Source organism: Malania oleifera, chromosome 8 (genome assembly GCF_029873635.1).
Source record: "Malania oleifera isolate guangnan ecotype guangnan chromosome 8, ASM2987363v1, whole genome shotgun sequence".
Lineage (NCBI taxonomy): Eukaryota > Viridiplantae > Streptophyta > Magnoliopsida > Santalales > Ximeniaceae > Malania > Malania oleifera.
The window spans coordinates 31677324-31698553 of record NC_080424.1 but is presented as its reverse complement, the minus strand read 5'-3'; the positions used below and the strand labels follow the sequence as shown (position 1 = coordinate 31698553).

General features: G+C 36.5%; 1 protein-coding gene across 1 annotated transcript; it reads right to left on the bottom strand.

The window, feature by feature from the left end:
* Nucleotides 1-16929: 16929 nt before the first annotated feature.
* On the bottom strand, nt 16930-18751 carry LOC131162390 (transcription termination factor MTERF4, chloroplastic). Its single transcript, XM_058118826.1, has one exon. The coding sequence runs from the start codon at nt 18505-18507 to the stop codon at nt 16975-16977; it is 1533 nt and encodes a 510-aa protein (XP_057974809.1). The 5' UTR covers nt 18508-18751; the 3' UTR covers nt 16930-16974.
* Nucleotides 18752-21230: the final 2479 nt, after the last annotated feature.

Sequence of the window (21230 nt, the reverse complement as noted above, 5' to 3'; positions counted from 1 at the left end):
ATAAACTAATAGCATATATATATATAGACACGCGCACGCGCACACAGATAAAATAAGAAATTCTTAAAATGATTTATGAATTTCATTTGTATTAATTGGGTATGTTTAATACACCTTATCTAACAAATATTTTTTATACACATATTATATTACAACTTTTCCACCTCATACGCAACATAAATGTATTTAACTTGTAATATATTAGCCCTAGAACTTACATTATTATGTCTATTAACCATTTCTAAAGTTTCATAAAAGAATTTCATGCTTTTCTACATATTTATGTTATTCTTTCAAATTGATAACAAAATTTCTGTCAAAATCTCAATACTTTTGGAGCTTCAAAATTTGAATCGAAATAGAAATTTAAGAGCATGATAGTATCTCACACCGACATTTGTATTTTATAATTTTAAATTAAATATAATTTCTATAAATAAATTTGAATATTCATACTTCAATATATATATATAGACCAGATTATGAGAATTTTAAAAATATATCTTAACTTCATTAAGAAATATAAAAAAAAAAATTACATAATATTACTCACATGCGTTGCACATGACACATTTACTAGTGCACCAAAGAATACCTATCACGTGATCCATGGGCAAAATCCCTAGTTAGAAAATATTGTAAACCAAAAACTACACAATTGCACCATCATTCCTACCCCTAAACTACATACGTAACTACGAAGATGATTCAAAAACTGCTGACAACTCAGCATCTACTTTGAATATTCATTATATTTAAAGGATTTCAGACCAAAAGTAACAATGAAAACATCGTAAACCCAACATTTACAGCATCTTATTGTAGATAAAATAATTTGGAAGCCCAAGCATCCATTGACAAGTACATGCAAACAATCCTACTGTAATCTCAAAAACAACTGTTAAAGAAGATGGATAAAAGTAGGAGTATTGGAAAGCAAATCAGAAACTAGAGTCCAGGTCACCGCCTCAGAAAGACAAGAAGATTGGAGAGCAGGTTCAAGGATGAATGATCATAGATATCGAATAAGAGGAGGAGGGGCCAAAGAGCAGAATGTAAAAGAAGAATTAGAAGAAGAAACACTGCAGAACAGAAGAAAATAAATGGAATAGGGAGAGAGAGAGAGAGAGAGAGAGAGAGAGAGAGAGCAGGAAAGGGATAAAAAGAAGGAGGTTATATAAGTAATTGCACAGATGCAGGGGAAGGGGAAGGAAAGATGATTAGTGTTACAGATTACAGCTCCACTTGGTCCAATTAGGACCCTTTTTAGGATAAAAGGAAATGGTATCAAGAGATAAGAATACGACTTACAGTAAATCAAACGTATCTATAAGTGACAAACTTGGCAACGATTTACTGCTTGTCAGCTCTGAAACACTGTCACACTGTACCCTTGTCTTCAACAGGGATAACTTCTCACCGATCAAACAATCTACCGCCCCCCGCCCTCCAAAATGCACCACAGGTTGAGTCGGATGCTAGTCAATTCATATGTGGTAATGATCGAGAGGCTAGAGAATCTCCCAAGTTAACTTCTGTTTGAGCACACCTCTCTCTGTTCTTTGATGCACACTTGGCCATTCTGAGTAGATGGGATCATGGGACTCCAATCTATCCCCCAGGTGATCCAAGTACTGAATACCAACAGTGCCCCTCACGTCTTGTGAAAAGGTGTCCCTTGATAGAACATCAATTATTCAGCCCCCAATTCTACACGTCATCCACCAAACTTTTGCCAACCGCATCGATTCAAAGCCCTAGGCTGTGCACAAGGCAACAATAATGATGACTATGCCCTTACAAATTTTTTATTTTTGAAGCCACCAAACTGACAACAGTTCTATGTATAAAAGACCTTTGTCTTCAATCTTCTTCCTTCCACCACTGTTGATTCTATGAGCTCTTATTCTCGTGCTGCCAGATTTTTTTCTCCTTACACTACTCTATTGCCTCCACAGATTATTTCTTTACATTCTCTAAGCCTTTTTTCCAGGCGGGGCCAAACAAGTTTCACTGCTATCACCAGTCCATTTTTACAAATTTTCCCTTTTTTGATTCCACCCCTTTTGATCCAGCTCTACTTGCATTGACCTTTTGCATTCTGTTTGAGTAGCAGCAAAATGGACAAAGGCAAGAAAGTGTGATCGAACCCTCTAACCCTAAGCCTAAAGTAGAGAATGCTGCACGAGAAACTCTCCCATGGCTAAACCCAAGCTTCCATTCAAAGGTCTAAGATGAAGGTGGTGGTGGTGGACTCACTATAAAATCAGTGAAAGTCAAAAAGCATTCACGCTGACACTTTGGAAGTTCATTCCAAAATGGCACAGGAGTTTTTTTGGTTAAGTGTGATGATCTCAACAAGAATTTCTAGAAGAGTAACAATTCTAGTTGTTCTGGATGAGCACCGCCAAGGAATACATCCAGTTTGGCTAAGTTGAAGCTGCCTTTGAAGACTTGTGGTTGTGGAAGTAGATAGCATGTAGTATTCTCCTCCCATTCCCCTCTAGTGGGTGTAATGAGCACAATCTTGGCCATTAGTGTGAGTGCATTCATCCTGATGTTTAGCCACATTTCTCCAACCCCATTTGACTTGGCTTTTCTCTTTGGTCTTCAATCCTATGTAGAAGAGGTCTATGCAAATTTGGCCCTTGCTTGCCAAACTGCATTTGACATGGGGAATCCATCATACTCATCCTTCCTCGAACAAAACATGGGCAAGGCCGATTCAGCAGTCCCTCAAGATGAGCATACAACCTTCCTGCTCCTTATATGCAAGTACATCTTTTGCACACCATCCATCAAAATCATCGACTTACTAGGTTGCCTGCTTGAGGGGTGAAAGGTAGCACTTGACACTCAAGTCATTCATTGCTCACTTGTATCGAGGACTTTGTAATTTAGTAAGTGCATGAAAAGGTGAGATGCTTTTTGGGAGTGATGGGCTCATTCTAGGTGTTGCAAGCATGGCTCTACGTGTATTTAACGCAGCATGTTAAGCCCTGATGACTTCTTTTCCTTAACCTCCTGCAGCCAACCCCTCATTCGCTCTCTCCCAAGTTCCTAACTGAACAACTAATCGACCTTGTTCTCCATGGAGACCACACCCACCAGTCTCATTCACTCCATTTCTTACTTCCCTCAACAGTCCTAGATTACTTTGGCATGACAATTTGAGCTGTACATGGAGCACTTTGATTAACAGGGATCTCCACTATTTCGCCTCATTCTTCCTACCCAATTCTCTCACCTTCAACAAGCATTTAATCAAGCTCATCACCTTTCTTGATGTGGATGCAATTGAGCTAGTCACTGGAGGTTCAAGGAACACTGAATTCCACCTCATATTTTCGACTATCAGCCTAGAGTACCTTGCATGCAGAATATCTTCACTCACCCATTCAAACACATTTTTCACCACCTTATATGATGCCAAGTCTAATAAGGAGAACAAGACGTGGACGACATTCCGCAAACCTATAGCCCAGCTGATGCCTCATCTCTGAAGGCTAGTGCAACCACTGCAATCAGACAGAAGAGCAAAGGAGCAGGTATGCAGGCCAAAATTTATTCTTTCTTTCCAATTAGCCTTAATCTTGCTTAGAATCCTCATTATAAAGCCTTCTTGGAAGATTTTATACAAAAGGCTCCCGAAAAGCTAAGGAAAATGTATGATGCTAAGTAGTGACATAAGTTCACACAAATTACTCCTAAAACACGTTGAAGCTACCTATGACTGGTTGTATGAGCCTTTTAACCTGACCCAAGCTTCCACCATTTCCTGAATGCTCCCACAATGCGATCTCCTTAAGGGGCAATCCTCCTCTTACACACCCCCCCCCCCCCCCCCCCCCCCCACCAAAAACCCAAAGGTACCTTCACCATTTGTAAGAATTTCAATCAAGACAGACAGATGACCAACTTATTTTGTATTTTGCAGCAGCAAATCTAGATGAGCTCACAGGGTGCATAAAAAAGAAGAAAACAATACCCACCAATCAATCAGCCGAGCCAAACTTAGCTCCTCCAATCATAGTTGTCAATCAAGATTTGAATTCAAAATCGAAATCCAAATTACAGGAATTGAGAATGATGAATCAAATTGAATTGAAGTATCATTACAGATTTATAAAATCAATTATAAATGGCATGCATATACTGATATACAAACAATAAACAAAATAGTAAAATACGTTTACATTTTGACAGTAAAAAAGTAGTACATGTGTATGCTTTCCCTAAACAATTAAAAGGGAAGGCACAAAGAAAAATTAATAAAAAAATTTATATTTATGTTGTTTAAGGGAAGGAATCAAGAAAAAAAATGAAAAACTGAATTTCTATTGTTGAAGTTGTTTATCAACAAAAAAAGAAAATTATATTTCATGCATTTGCTTTTCTAATTAAAAATGAGAAGAAAAAAAAAAGAACAATTAACATAAACAAAAGTGATAAATAGTTGAAAATAAACAAAAGTGATAAATAATTGAAAACAAAGGACTAAAATGACTAATGTTTGAATTTTAAAAAATAGAATGAAACATCAGTGTCACCTCACCCAGTGTCCTACCCTTTGTTCTAAATGGATAAACACTATACTCCTTGAAGAAGGAAACTTGGAAAAATGATTTTGTGAAGGCAACAAAAGACATACCGTTCTGTTTCTCCTCTATTTCAGCATAGAAATGATGTAGGCAAGAAATGAAATGAAATTGTGCAGGGGGAAAAACACAAAAACGAAACAAAAAAAAAAAAACAAAAAAAATGAAAAAAATGCTACTTTTTGGGATTTAAACCAGTCATGTCTAACAAGATAAGATAGATTCAAAATCGTATGAAATGTGTAAATTCAGGGGGCATGTTCATGGAATCGATAGATTCAGCAATAACTCGGTTGTTTTTTTTTCTCTAGCAATGTTCGAATCAATTTGGTGTGGAATTGATGCAAATCATATGAATTGAATCATGAGTCGTAAGATTCTCATAACCATGCGGCCAGTCCATCTTGCCAATGATGTAGCTACAATGGAATGCAAGCACCACAGCACCACGCTACTGATCAACTATCAACCAAATAACAAAGTCCCCATCCACCCCCAAAAAAAATAATAAATAAAAAAAAATTTTGAATAACCTTGTGCAATTGTGCCTCAAACAACTCTAGTTGAAGGGCCCCTCAACCATTGAAAGTGGTCTTCTCCCTAATAAAGCTCATCATTTACCTCTGTCCTATAGTTCAACAGTCTCCATAAATAAAGATGGTTGCTCCCAAGCAATGAGCTAGCTCACTATGAATTTAGTTAATCACAGTGACTAAAGCCTCCAAAAAGTCCTCTCTCTTAACTCCCTATACCAACTTAGTTTGTACTTGTTCATCTCTTTCTTTTTTTTGCTAAGTAAATTTGGCTTTCAACACATAGTTGGGGCAAATAAGATGGAACACCTTCTCTCTGTATGTCTTTGACCACTAAAAGACTACCCCCTCTAATTGCTTAGGGATTTCCTTTTTCTTCTAAGCCAAACACCCAAGCAAAACTTGCTAATGTTGTGGCTAAGCCGAAAGAGATTCAAACCACGGGCTCACAAGGGTCTTGTCCTGAGTTATAAAGATACAAACCTCCTTCGAAAGGCCCCAGCATGAGTAGCTTTGGCATTCTAACACTATCCTTGGACCAATTTCCTATTAACATTATTGGAGAAATACTACCCATAGTTTTCTACCAAATCCAAGGCCATTATATTAGTAAAAACATTATTGGTTGATCAATGCACTCAGACTTCGAGTGACCTTTGAAAACATAAACATCCATCAAACTATTACCAGAGTTCTAACTGCCTGTCAGATACATATACAGCTATTCCAACATCCATATAATATTGTATGATACTCGACGCATCCTCGAGTCTTAAACATTTTACTAGTTCTGAAAACCTATAGCATAACCTACAAAATCGAGCTCGTGGAGACGCTCACTCAAAAATTGATCGCTATCCCGCCCCAGTCCTTGCTAATCTCAACCTCGATAAGGACCTGAAAAGACAGTTTGTATGATAGGGTGAGACATCTCTCAGTAAGGGACGATTAAGCTAATAACAGTGTGTGGCCAGCATGCTTTGTGTTTAACAAAAACATAAACATATATAATCCTCATTTCCATAATTGTAAAATACGTAGCCCATTTTCATATGAATAGTCTCATAGTATATAACATCAATTACATAAATGTACAGATATGCAGGATAGGACACGACCTCAAACTTTATACCATGTATAAATCCGCACAATCGAGGTTGACCACCCCAACTGTCTCAGTACAGCCTGGGTACACGATCAAGAGGCAAACTCACACTAAAACCGCCCCTATTGTCTCAATACAGTCTAGGTTCATATAGATCAAAAGTATGGTGCCCTCATTGACAATGGATCCGTGCCTACACTATCAGTCCCCAGGGTTCCTAAAGCATATCGTGCAATTTAAGAAATTTAAACACTCTTTTGAAATCATTTCATAAAACACATCATTACGTGAAATCCAGCCCGTAGCTGTCAAATAAACTTCCTGCATTTTCACAACAGTTCCAGTATTTCACAGCATCAACACCTGCCACACAGTTTTCCACATTCGAAAACAACCCGAAAGTAAATATAAACAGTTAATATCACAGTACGGGTTTTAAACAACGAAAACAACATTTCCAACCGATGAAAAGGTCTGGAATGACAACTACAATATTCTAAAAATATAATACTTGAATTTGACCGGTTGGTTTTGAAAATAAAGCCAGTTTACCGAACCGAGGCCCGAAAACCCTAAAACCTCCGTAACTCGATATCTAAAAGTTATTTCAACATTTCAATCGATTCATATTGTATAAATCACTGTATTAACATAACCCCCTTACTTGCGTGTGAATCGGAGTCGGAAACGATCCGAAACTCAAGCCCTAGCTTTCCGAACCCCAAACCTAAACGGTTCAAAACAACGGCACGAAAACCCCAAAATCTAATACTCAAAAAACAAAACTTCAGTATAATCTCGTATACTACAGATCTACCGGACCAAAAGCAAAAACCGACCCTTACCTCAATTTTTGGAAAAAATTCTGAAATCTCCGAAATGAAATTCTGATCTGTAGAACCTGCAGAGATTCCTTCCCTAATCCATGTAGCAACGTTAGATCGTCGATTCCGGCAACACACGGCCCGAAAATCTCAGAGAGAGAGAGAGTGGAGTTTGTATCTAGAGAGAGAGAGAGAGAGAATGAGAGTTTATAAAGAAAAACCTAACTTAACCTTTAAGTAATCAAAATAAATATCTCCTTCAATATATTTATATATAAATATCTCAAAATATCTCCTTTCAAAATATCTTCTCCAAAATATCTCTTTATTTATTTATTATATATATATATATATATATATATTGATCGGGTTACTATAGACCGAGTCGATGTAGAAGAAATGAATGCATTTCCATACTATATACTATTAAGTAAAAATAAAAATAATACACTTAAGCTCTAGTAGACTAGTTGTAGCTAACACTCCACTGTCAATTGAGTAACAATCGAACTTCTTGTTGAGGAAGCAATGAAGGAGACCGACAAGCAATTGTCCTACTAAAAGTGTCCTACAAAGCTCAAGTAGGTAGGTAAAGACATTAGGTGCTTCAATTAGGAAGTGTCTTCGGTAAAAAAGGAAGCCCGAGGGCGCATCACTTTAGAGGCATCGAAGGCAACCCTCGAGGAACTAGAGCAACTAGTAGAATATGACCTATTTTTGCACTCACACTATGGCACAAAAGTTGCATGTCGTGGACATGGAGTTCTTAATGGGCAAAAGGAATCACCCTTGCCAAAATCCTCCTAAAGTGTCAAGCAGTCAAGCCCATGCCGCAACAAGACTACACCAAGTCCAACTCAATTGTACTCATCTTTATCCAAGGAAACACTCAAGTGTCTAACCCAGTGGTCAAGTCTCACGGCTCAATAGCCCTTCAACCAACTAAGGTCATCACTAATGAACTCGAACTTGAACCGTAAGGGAAACAACTCACACTCCACCAATATTGAGAGTAACTCTCATCCCCTGAACACAACCAAGGTCCAAGATGACACCCCCCAACTGTATAGTCAACAACTAAGAACGTACGCCCAAACCTCTGGACCAAGAGTACCCACACAATCCCATTCCCAAATGGATCTTCCATAAGGCTCCCAATCCCACACTAAAGCCTAGGACACCCATTGAGGATGTCAAAAGCCCACCCCTACGCACTCCTCAGGGTGCTCACTTAGTTTTATCAAGATACCGAAGGGGGTAGGCCGTTCATTTGGTGTTCCACCCTCCCCCCACCCCACCCCACCCCACCCCACCCCAAAAGTCAAGCCCCTGAAGTATTTTTGGTCACATATGAGTAACCACCAAGGATCTAATAATCATATATCTTAGATTCAAGAACACCACAATCAAAACTATCCAAACCAACCACCATGTCACTGAGACATACCGGAACCATCCCAGTGACAATTGCACAGTCACACTCGGGTTAATTAACCATTCCTCGAATACAATAATCATATACCAAAACCATGCATTACAGCCACAAAACTCTAATGCCCTAACACTGCGCTTTATTATTTGAATGAAAATTTATCAAATTCAACTATATTGAATGTCTTCAATTCCTCAGCTTGTCTTTGTTTACATAATTCAACATAAGAATGTTGGATCTTTAAGAATTAGTCATTGATAACTCAATCATGAGGTACCCCTTCTAAATCCCTTTGGCTAGTAAGCACCTTTTATCAATACTACTTGTACTAGGAAAGGCCCTTCCCATGATTATTTCCCTAGGTTTGGGTCTTTGTGGCCAACGAGAAGAGTCACCATCAAGACAAGTCACCCACCCTAAAAAGGAGTTTGCTTTGAACCTCTTGTTGAATGCTTGCCCAACCCTTTTCTTCCAAGTAACTATCCTATCTAGAGTAAGCAACCTTGCTTCATCTAGGTCCTCTTAAGTGACTATCCTATCTAGAGTAAGCAAGTAGGCAACCTTGCTTCATCTAGGTCCTCTAATTCAGCATCTTAACATTCCCTATCTACTACACTCAGTGCAGCTCTTCATAATGATTGGGTTGTGACATCCATGGGAAGCATTGCAATACAAATCATGGATGAATGTGATGGAATTAAGTAGTGCACATGGTCATTCTTTAAGATGTCATGTAGGCCCACAATATTTTTGGAAGTAAGACGTCTTATACCCTTTGGTTTTCTTAGATAACCTTTTCAAGATTAGCTTTTAGGGTTTTGTTGGTCAACTAGGTTTGCTTGTTAATCTACATGAAGGAAGGAGCCAAGTGAAACAATTTGAAACCATATTTACTTGCAAAGTCAATACGCCTAGAGAAGATTGAAGCTTGATTGACATTTATAGTTTCTTACAGGCCAAATCTATATATGACAAATTCCTGTAAAAAAAATAATGAATGACTCTTGGTTGACCGTCCTAATAGGGATACCCTCCACCCCTTCAATGAATAATTGACTGCCATAATGATAAACAAGCATCTCTTTGATGATGGTAGGTAGAATCAATCACATCCACTGCCCATCCATTAAACAATCACGGTTCGACAATCATGTGTTAAAAATGTTTTTACCCCCTTTTGCATAGTCCTGCAATCAACAAAAACCATCTGCCAAATAAAATCCATAATGTTGCAAAATCCACCTCATGGGGATTCTAGCTCAATAAGCAATTAAGCACTGCATATCTCTTATGAATCTCTGTCATGGTCAATAAGGTTTCCTCAGACACAAGGCACTTTCAAGTCTTACAAACCTTGTTGCCCAATATTACATAACATGCCACCCTGATTGTTGTCTTTCTCTTAGGTTCTTAATGTACTGCACAATCATCATCCACCAAATTTGCATCAAGATGGATCTCTAGAACTTCTTGGCTGGAAGAATGAAGGCATTTTATTGTGCAGGCATTCTCCCCAACATAGTGGATGAAACTCAAACCGTGAGGTTGACCATGCCAAATCATCAGCCTCTATTGAGACTACTGTCAATACACTACATTCAAACTTCGAAGAACTGCTCTAGCCAAGATGAAACTTGGAGGAAATAATGCTTCAAGCCTAGGCTTTAGCATTTGAAGTCCCCTATCACTTGGTTTATCCATAAAGAGTCTCGACAAAAAAAATTGATATCTAATAATAGCTCAAGATCCATCAAAAGAGCTTCGTATTTGGCTTGGTTATTTCAATAAGGAAGTCCAAAATAAAAGACATAAAGTTCTACTTAACAATAGGCGAACTAAAACCACGTGAACTGGTGATCCTTTGCTTGTTCATGATCCATCAAACATTAGTTGCCATGACTTTTCGTCAATATGTCTGTCCAGATATTTTCCCAATAAACAAGGACAGCTTGCAAGAAAATCAGCCAAGGGTTTCATGATGACCTTATAAGAAACATATTTGGGGGCCAACTTTGAGAGGGCTATTGTCCACTTACATATTCTAGCCTTCTACCTTTAATAATGATGTTTGTTTGACACAATACCATTGCAGCCACACATACCAGGGATGTAGTTTGGAGCATGAGAAGAACAAGGCAAGAGATAGTTTCTCATTAGGCAAATATAATCAACCTTAGTCATTGTTCTCCTCAAGTAATAGATAGTTTGTGGGTGCAACTCCAACTGAATCTTGTACTGCACAGATGTAGAGTATCAAAAGCCTTCCTGACTTGAGCAGCATCAAGGTGAGTAGATTAGACGAGCATCAACATCCTTCTAGGCTTCTAGAGTTTCCTTTACTATACAAATGCATGCTCTTTCCTCAAATTTAAGAGCATAAAAAATTCCCTTGTTTACCCAACTATGTTTAGATGAATCTCCTGAGGAAGTTCAATTGGCTAAGAAATTTTTAAAGCTCTTTCTTTGTATTGGGTGGCTTATCCTGCTAATAGCCCTCACATTGCTTTTATCCACCTCTATTCCTCATTGGGGTATGAGTCCCAAAAACACTCCAAAAGCACATTTAAAGCCTTCATCTTCCATTGGTGGAGCACTCATCCTTTCAAATGCCTTTCTAAGATCACCCAAGTGATTTGTTTTGTGTTTGGCTTTGCCCACAACATCATTGATGTACAACTCCATAAATGGTCGATCATATCACGCAAAATCCAAGTTCATTCCCATTTGATGTGGCATGATCACCTGTTCAAAAGCCCCAAAGAGCCTAAATAGAAAAATGTTGCTTTATGGACATCATTATTGGCAATGAAGATGAATTACAACCCAAGTGCCCACCTATAAAGATTAACATTTCATTTCTAGCAACTAAATCCACAAGCATATCCACCGTGGGAAAGATGTAGTAGTCTTTTGGTAGTGTTGTATTCAAGTTACTAAAATTGATGTGTAGTTTGATTTTTCCATTCTTTTCTATGACTAGCACTAGGCTAAAGAGCTACTCTTTACCTGACTGTCAACAAATCCAACCCGTAGGAGCAGCTTATCTCTTCTTCAACACTTTCAATGACTTATGAAGCCATCCTCCTCGCTCATTGTTTAAGCAGTTTGAAGTTATCCTCGATTTGTTGCCTGTATTCCAGTATCTATGCTAGCATATTGCCGTAATCCCATGCAAAACAGTCCATAAATTCCTCTAACAAAGCCACTAAGTCACACTTAAACTTTGGTTTATCCTATATATACTCGCACAGCCACAAAGTCATGCTCAAACTTTGGCTAAGCCTATATCACTGTAATCCCATGCAAAACAAACTCCATGATTGGTAGCACCCTAAGGCCACACAGCTGATCTCCTTGGGACAGTCTTAGACCGTAGCCATGATGTCATCCAATTGATGCTAATTGCAACTTGGTAATTTCAGCTAATAAGTTTAGAGCCTAACAATCCCCTTGATAACTAAAATTGGTCAGTTGCAAACTTACATCTAAAAAGATAAGGCATAATTGTGTTCATTGATAAGGATCATATGTTCAGTTTATGGTCTATATAAGAACCTTGATCACTAGGGCTGGGCAATCAGTCTAAAGGTCCCTAGTTCCATTATTCTTGAGCAGGGCCTAGAAAGAGGCAACCCAATGAACTTCCCTCAGCCATCATAACCTATGGGAGTGATGAAGCCAATATCTTCATCATAAGTCTCACCTCTAAAGTAAGAAACTCTATGTTGAATTGTCACCCATCAGCTACAACTATCTCCACCGCACCATTGGGCTTTCATAAGCACATGTTGGAATGAATCCTATCTTGGTCTTGACTAAGCAATGGATTGTAACTTGACTTCAATCCAGCAAAAGAAATGCATGCTTTCTTATTCTAGAACTCGCTGTCAAACCAATTGGGGTTACCCCAAAGGTTTTGACCTCACTCATGAAACTCGTTATACTCATCTTCGTTGTAAGGAGTGTATCCAGCGGCTGGCCAAGCTTCGTCACCACATTCACATTTTTTACTCCCAATTTACTGTGTCCCAGATGGACACTGTTCTGGGTAACAACAACACAATAACAAAACCAAGCCTTAGTCCCACTAAGTGGGATCGACTATATGAATCCTTTTCCACCAATTTATGCGATCACTAACCATTTCTTTTGAATCCTGTTCTGGGTAACAATGGTTGGAATCATAGTACTATAAACTGTCCACAAACACTATATATACTAATAGAATGTCAGTGCCTCCCCAAAATCCAGATTCTTGTGTACATTAGACCATGACATAAGCCAAAATCATGCATGTTAAGAGGAATCATACCAAGGCATCTTCATTATAGCCTTCTTCCAATCTCATCTCATTCAAAGAAACAGCAGAAATATATCAAGCTCGGTTCACAATCCATAATCAGTCAGCAATTCATGAGAGAAAATCAATAAGAAACTAGTGCCATTAGAATGCAACAATGACAATCAATAGAACCTCTTCCCTTGAAAAATGCTAAGAAAGTCATCATTTCCCATAGCAGCCTGCTAGTAAATGGAACATATTAACATAATATTTACATAAAACTCAATTAAAAAAAAAAAATCAAGAGTACATTTGTAGTCCAAATAAGTTTTACAAAACCCCAATATTAGATGAGATATATCATCAAATTAAGAAAGAACAAATCAATAGCTACCACAATGAGAAGAATTCAACTAAGTAAATCTCCAAAGCCACTCAAGCTATAGGAAGAGAATATAAACTCAAACTATCCATGGTAATAAGCAAAAAATCTATTTTTGAATGGGAAAGAGCATTTCAACTGCTTGATCTCATAAACAGGAACTCTAACTCAATGTTAGAACAATCCCTTGTCCTTCATCAGTTTCAAGGTACGAACAATACCTTGTCCTTCTTCATTCAGTTATGCAGGAAGACAGATGCACTATACTGCACGTCCTTACAGTTAGAAATCGACGACGTCTTCTCAATCACCCCATCTTAATATTTTCAAAGCTTACAAATGAAACTGAAATTATAAACAGTTAGCATATTCATCTATGCACAACACCGAAAGAAGTTCACCCATTAATAACAAAGTCTCATAGACTTGTTAAAGGAATGAAATTATTGTTCTAATTCTAGTATTTACATACACCCCTGCAGAACAGTAATCAGAAAAGAACCATTGTAAACAACATCAAAAGAATTTCCAGCTTACTACCATACTGCTACCCAGGCTAAAGACATCAAATACAATAAAAGCACGAATAAATTCTAAAAATTTTGAAATCCCCATAGGAATGAAAGCAGGTTCTGCAGAAACCTTGAATCCAACTGCAAGCCCAAATCAGTCCCCCAAAGTCGGCTTTCCACAGAATTTTGTGCAAACCATGTTCTGAGTAACACAAATGCTTGGTTTTAGGGGAAAAAAACTTTTACAAAAAACATAAAAACTGATTACAAACTCCAAAGGTCAAAAGAGACTACCTCTATCTGTTCAGCTAGTCATTGACTAGGATTCACTGTGTCTGTTCAGGTCTCTTCAGGATTCAAAGCAAGCTTTAGGGTTTCTACTTCAACATTCATGTCAGCCATGATGAGCAGCAAGCTGGCAGCCTGGCATACACACACACACACACGTGGGATAGAAGAACATCCAATGCATTCACACCTAAAAACATAACAGTTTTTTCTTTTATTTTTATTTTTATAGAAAAATAAAGTTTGATAAGAAAAACAGGAAAGAAAGTACAATCTAATGGAGGACAAGAACTCCTCAAACTAAAAGTAAGAGAAAATAAAAAGAAGAATTTTTAAAAAAAAAAAAAAATCTTAAAACAACTATTTGGAAAGCCTCTTCTCATACTTTCACATTATAGTTTATAGAACAATTTAAATTGGCTTATTCCCTTCGACCTTTTTTCACCCTACTCTGACCTCCACCCAACCTAACGTCCTGCCTCCAGGAGCAGACAGCAGATGCCCATGTTCTACATGAGATATTGACAAGCAATGTCCTTAACACTAATCTCCTAGTAAAAAATGAGGGGAGGTAAAATACAATCCCTAACACTACTACCTTTTCTAGTAATACCTTCATTTTAAAATATCAGAACCCCTTCCAAATCAACTGTGTTCAAATCTCTAACACAGGAGACCTTGTAAACACCGTCCAAGGAATCTATGTCACCACCATCCTGTCCTTGAAGCCCATCCAAAAATGAACCGCCATCACAACCAAAATCACTGCCAAACTTGGTCTCCTCTTCCAACTCATTGCAGCATTGCCTTGTCCTTCCAGCCTCTCCAAACATATATCAAAAGAACTAAGGAAGTGTGCATATCTGCATTGAAAGAAGACTTCAGAGCCTCATCCCCAATGTGCTGGTTTTCACATTCTTCTATCCCTGAAGATACCCCAGAGCAGACAAAGGTGAAAGGATTTTGTCAATATCGAAATTCAGTCACCATAGCTACCCATCACTGAGATTTACCACCAAGCATCAGCATGCGTCCCCATCTGTTTCACAAGTGGATCATATCTCTGATTCTGGTGGTCAGTCATCATAAAGTTGTTACCCACCTTATGCACATCAACAACAGGCTCTTTCTCAAGTGAAACCCAACTGCCATCAGCACTTCTTTGATTCCTCCCTTCTTCCTCATCAACGTTAAACTTCTGCACCTCTGCCTCACTATTTCCATCAGTAGGATTGGGTTTTGAAGAGTCTTAGCAGGACCTCCCAACCCTACAACCAGCTGGAACATAATCACTGTTCTGGGGTTGAAATTTGGGCCCTGACCAACTTGCCCATTTGGAACAATAAGCATAGCTCGAGAAATTAATTGGCCTGGATAAAAAATAAGCTTAACACTAGTCCTTCTCTGCTGCAGATGCATTTAGGCCCAAAAGCCCAGCATCTTCACCTGCCTACCCTCTGCGGGCAGAAAATTCTAGCCACTGAGCCCCAACTGCTGCCTGGGTTCTCCCTGCTGTAACATTGCCACTTTAAGATAGTCTCCACCTTCTCCGCTGTTCTTCAGACTTTGTTTCAACAGCACATCTTAAACAAGTAATTTGTTAACTAATTAGTGGTCCCATGCAGCCAATAATCAAATTCTGTATTGATTATTTAAAAAATATTCTTCAAATCAACAGTTGCATTAGGGAAATTTCAAGATTTTAAATTATTTAAGAACAACGAAATTTGGTAGGTCACCTTTAATGAGATGACCCAAGGGCATACATAAGAGTTGGACTTTGGTGTTAAAGTATAAAAGAATCCAAAAACTATTTGCATAATGGAATTTCCAACGCATTTGGGCCAAATCAAGTTATGTTTAAGACTAGGTCACGAGAAAAAGATTTTATGCTAAAGAAGAACTAAAAAACACTTGCACTATTTGAAAAAGGTGCAAAACAATACACACACATGTGTAGGCCAAGCACAGTTCAACTTGCTTAATATTGCAGTAAGCAAAAAATTAATTTTATCTTAACATTCAAATCATAACAAAACCTACACCAGGATATATCCATCCATTGACATTTTTGTAGACACATTTATCAATATATCTAAGCACCAAAAAAGAAATTGAAACTAAATGAATAGAATCACAAAATTGGTACATTCTTGGTCTAGATTTCTAAAATTGATTAATATAATGAAAGCCTAAACTGCCTATTGCACCTTCAAAAGCATCAAGACAGCATACTTCATTGTCCTCATATGTGCGTGCATGAGACAAGCATAGGTCAACTTGCTTAACATTGCAGTAAGTAATAAATTAATTTCATCTTAATATTCAAATCAAAACCTACACCAGGATATGCACATCCTTTGATCTTTTGTAGACACATTTATCAATAAATGTCTAGTATAAAAAAGAAACTGAGCCTAGACGAATATAATCGCAAAATTAGTTGACTTTGGTCTAGATTTCAAAAACTAACGCTATAATGAAAGCCTAAATTGCCTATTGTGCCTTCAACAGCATCAAGACAACATATTTCATTGTCCACATTAAGGCCAGAAGCTAAAGAAAGTTTTAAGTTCCAAAAGAGCAGGGATGGTATGATATCTCCATAAATACAACAAGGCATGTATGATGCTGCATAAAATCACTATCCCATGTCAACATAGGCACAACTGCACAAGTATAATAAATCATGTACGATACTGAACAGACCTGACACAACTAATAAAATTATCAATTAAAAAAAAAAAGCAATACAAAAAGCAACAGGAAAGGAAAGAAAGTAGAAAAACAGGTAAAAAGAACATACCAATGTTTAAAGGTTCCCATTTCAGGTAAACTTAAGGACTAACCAACATCATCTACTGTAATTATAGGCCATGGAGACAAAGTCCACAGAAAAACTCAGGCAAAGGAAGATTCAGCAAGTAAACCAAAAAAGAATAGAAATTATAATAGAAATCAGAACAGGTAATATTGCCAAATAAATTAGATTTATTTTTGTCACATAACAAAAGTTCACTAAAGAGAAACCGTGCGTCTATAAAGTATTTCATCATCACTCTCATCTTCTTCATCTGACACAATCTCATTTCCTGGTAATTCTAACTTCCCACCCATACAAAATGATGGACCCATGGTCTCTGTCTCAATATAGTCAGCCTGCAGCCTCTCCTCAAATCTCTCTTCACTACAATTGAGGAACCAGGCCAAAGAACACCTAATCCCCCTGCTTTGTAATTTTTGGTACCTAGGTTTGATCCTGGATTCTAAGCTATAAGTAAAGTACTCAGGGAACTCAACAAGCTCCTTCACTGGCCTTCCCACCTCAGTTTTAAAAAAGTAATAACTATTCTTCATGAGCTCAACTCGCAGCGCAACCAATTGAGGGCATTTCACAACCATATTTGATACATCTACAGCAGGTATTCCCCGACCCAAAAGAAACTCAATAGGTTTCATAATCACATGCTGATTGAGGCTAACTACTTGTGGCATCCTCTCTACCAGTCGAGCAAAACCTTCGGGATCTATTTTTAACTTTAAATTAAAGAAGTATTGCTGAGTAGATAATTTTGCTTTCAAAGGAAGCCCAAGAATTTGAGGGCACTGTGCAATCACCGAAGGAAGTGCTTCCCTCCTTATCCCAAAACTGATCAAGCAATCCACATTTGGCTTAACTGTCTCTTCCAAATCATAACCCAGTAGATATGCCCGCTTCTCAAACATCCGAGCCAACACCTTCTTTGGCAAACCCAAAAAAGCCAAGTAATCAACCAATGGCTTGATCATGGTCCCAACTCTCATTCCCAAGAAATAAGGATATTGTGTAACCATTGGACCAATATCTCTCGGACTAACGCCAATGCTAACAAGATAAGCCACTGAAGTGCTCATAGTCCCTTCAAGCTTAAACCCCAACAGTTCCGGATACTTTTGCAACACATAACCAATATCTTGCTTTTCCACATCAAGCCCACGTAAAAACTTCACGACAGGAGCAAGCTCAACAACAACACTGGCGTGTAGCGCTTGTGGGTAATTCTTAACAAATTCACCAAGCTTCGACCTTTGAATACCTATCTTCTCCAAATATCCCAAGACTGGTATAATATTTTTGCGCACGCTGCACCCAAGCATTAAAGGGTATTCGTTAATATCATCGATTGTCAACCCCAACTTCTGGAGAAATTCCACTCTCTCCCTCATCACTTCAACCGTTGACGGCAATTCCAAGTGTTCCAGTTCATCAGGAACTATCCCAATACTCTTCAAGTAGTCACAGATTATCACGCGGGAAATAAGTTTCTCCTTTCGTCCTTGGACGACTCCCCACGTTACCGACGGCATCTCATATTCGGGGAATTTTGAAGATTGCGTTGAGAAGGCGCGAACTGGGAAAACCCTAGCAGGGCTTGAAACTGGGGTTTGGGGTTGTGCACAAGACGGGTCATGTTGTGCTTGGGAAGATGCGAATGGAGATGGACTAGTTGCAGAAACGTTCCAGGCAGTGACGATGCTTAAGCGTTTTCTTGTTCTGAAGATTGGGATCATTTCAGGATGAGAAGATTGGAAGGGACCGAAGGCAAGAAAAGTATTGGGGTTGCTGATTGATGACAGAGAGATGAAATGAAGACTGGCGGCTTTGTTCTTCTATTTGATTTGTGGGATTGACGGAGATTATACAGAGACTCGCTGTTTCTTGCAATGGTGTTCAGGACAGTGGGCAGGTGACAGTGGTGTAGAACGCCAGGGGAACGGAGCGCAGACCTAGCTGCTGCCATCATTGTCACTTGTGTTCCTTTTTTTTTTTTTTCTTTTTTTTTTTTTTAAAAATTCTACAGAATTTTTTTAAAAATGAGGTAATTTTTTTTTCACTTTACTTAAAATATTTTTTTTCCATTAATTAGTCAAAAATATCAGTGCGTAATTGTATGTAAATAATATTATATAAAATATTTTTATAATTTTTAATAAATTTTAAATAGATTTTTAAAATAAGTTAATAACATATTATCATAATTTTGTTTTATAAATATTAAACTATGAATATTCAAATTTATTTATAAATATTAATACTTTATTTCAAAATTATAAAATACAAACATTAACATGATGTATTAGTATAATACCATATAAATATAGGGATAAAGGACATAAAAAATCTTAAAAAATACATAAAAAAAATATGACGTTAATACTCTAGTCAAAATTATGGTAAATTCTAAATTTTAATATTTACATAATATTATAGATAAAAAATTAATAATTATGTTTTTTAATTATAAAAATCTCAATATATAACCTCTTCCAAAAAAATATTAATAATTTTTTGCAATTTTTAAATTATGATATGCTTTCTAAATCTTAATTATTGTTATTTTTTTATTATTTAATATCAATTAATGAAGAAAAATTAAATAAATTAAATTTTATTATTGGAGGTTACCTACTTCTATGTTTACATTTCCATAATTAAAAATTATCTTTTAAAAATTATATTATTATTCATCTAAACGATGTTTTATATATATATATATATATAGACACACAATGTTTTCGTTTTCACTAAATAGAGTTTCTTTTTCAGGTTCAAATTTTACTGTATCTAATGTAGAGGTTATAAATGTAATTTTATATAATTTTGGTTGAATTTATTTTTAAAAATATATTTTGTATTCCTTTTAAAATATAAAATATTTATAATAGCTAATGATTTACTTTATTAATAAGTTTATTAATTTTTGCAACATAATGGCATTATTTAAAAAAAAAATTTACTAGCGTCTTTATTATTTGTCATGAGTCTAGTACTTAAAAAAAATTTATTCGTGAAGTAATTATTGCTTCAAGTACATAATTAGCATAAAATAATTTTAAAATTATATATATATATATATATATATATATTTGTAACAAATAATATCCATGCCCCAAATGGACCAACTAATCCAAGAAGGGATGGACTTTTCTTTAATTCTTACTTCCCTATTCATAACCATTAAATTAGTTTAGGGAATAAATTTAATTAATTAAAATTACTCATTACAAGTGGATGAGTGTACAAATTAAATGTAGAGAAACTAAAATATATTTCAACTAATAGTAGAATGATTAGGTCATCATTTCAATTATTTTTAAAAATAATGATACTTTTGTCCATAAATTGATTTGCAAGTACACATTTTAGGAATTCTCAATATTTCTTTTAAAAGGTAAGAATTTTTTTGTTCATGAAATAATTTACGCTATTTGTACATTTATATATTGTATAGATTAAAAATGAACATAAATTTTGCAATTAGTGAGTAAATTAATAAATCAACTAAAATATCCAAAACCCCAATATTGTGGGAATCCTGTATTAATGGAGACACTGGCATGGTCCATTGCTTTGCAATCATATAAAAATGATTTTTCATTCATTTGGTTATTATTCATGGCATTTCATGAGATGTAATTGTTAACAAATTTTCATAAAGAAACTTCTAACTTATTTTGTGACGCCCTGATTTCTTTTCATACTATTTTTTTTCCCACAATAAACAATAATAAACAAGCATATGTCATATCACAAACTCTGATATTATATTAACAAAACCCGACCCGAAGTGGGGTACCGGGTATTCAGTCTATTTCATTCAACCACACCTAACAGGGGAAGTTAATATTAATATACCACCTTGAATACAAATACCAGAGTACTATATATCTATCATACACATATACATCTCTACAACTGCACAAAATATCCCAGTAAATTTCACAAAACTCATTTCCCAACTCAAACACTTACCCTATCTATCAGGGTACCAGCTCCCTTTTTTATTTCAGAGCTCTATCTATTGGTCTGTCACAATTCCTTCAAAAGCTTAGATATCTGGGTGAAACACTACTTAGTAAATCGGAATAAATTATTTACAGTGTGTGACACTTTTTTTTTTTTTTTTAAGAAGGGTGGCACCTTCATTTATTTATTGATAAACCCTCACTTTTGGCGGAGGAATACCGTGGTTACAAGACAATCAATGGGAGAAACAAAAGACAAAACTATAAAGGCCTCCCAAAAAACAACACCAATAACCAGCTAAAACAAGATTACAAGTCCAAGCAAAATAAAATAAAGACATACAAAACAAATCTCAAGCAACAAAACAAACAAAAGATAAAGAACATAAAGCATAAACCAAAACCAACAGGAAATTAGCTAAACATACCTCATATAAGTCGTACCCATCTTCTCCAGTTTATACAACTCATTGATAACTCCAGGGAGT

Bases quoted from the DNA above. Each gene is read 5' to 3' on its own strand.
- LOC131162390 (XM_058118826.1), bottom strand. From the start codon at position 18,507: ATGATCCCAATCTTCAGAACAAGAAAACGCTTAAGCATCGTCACTGCC.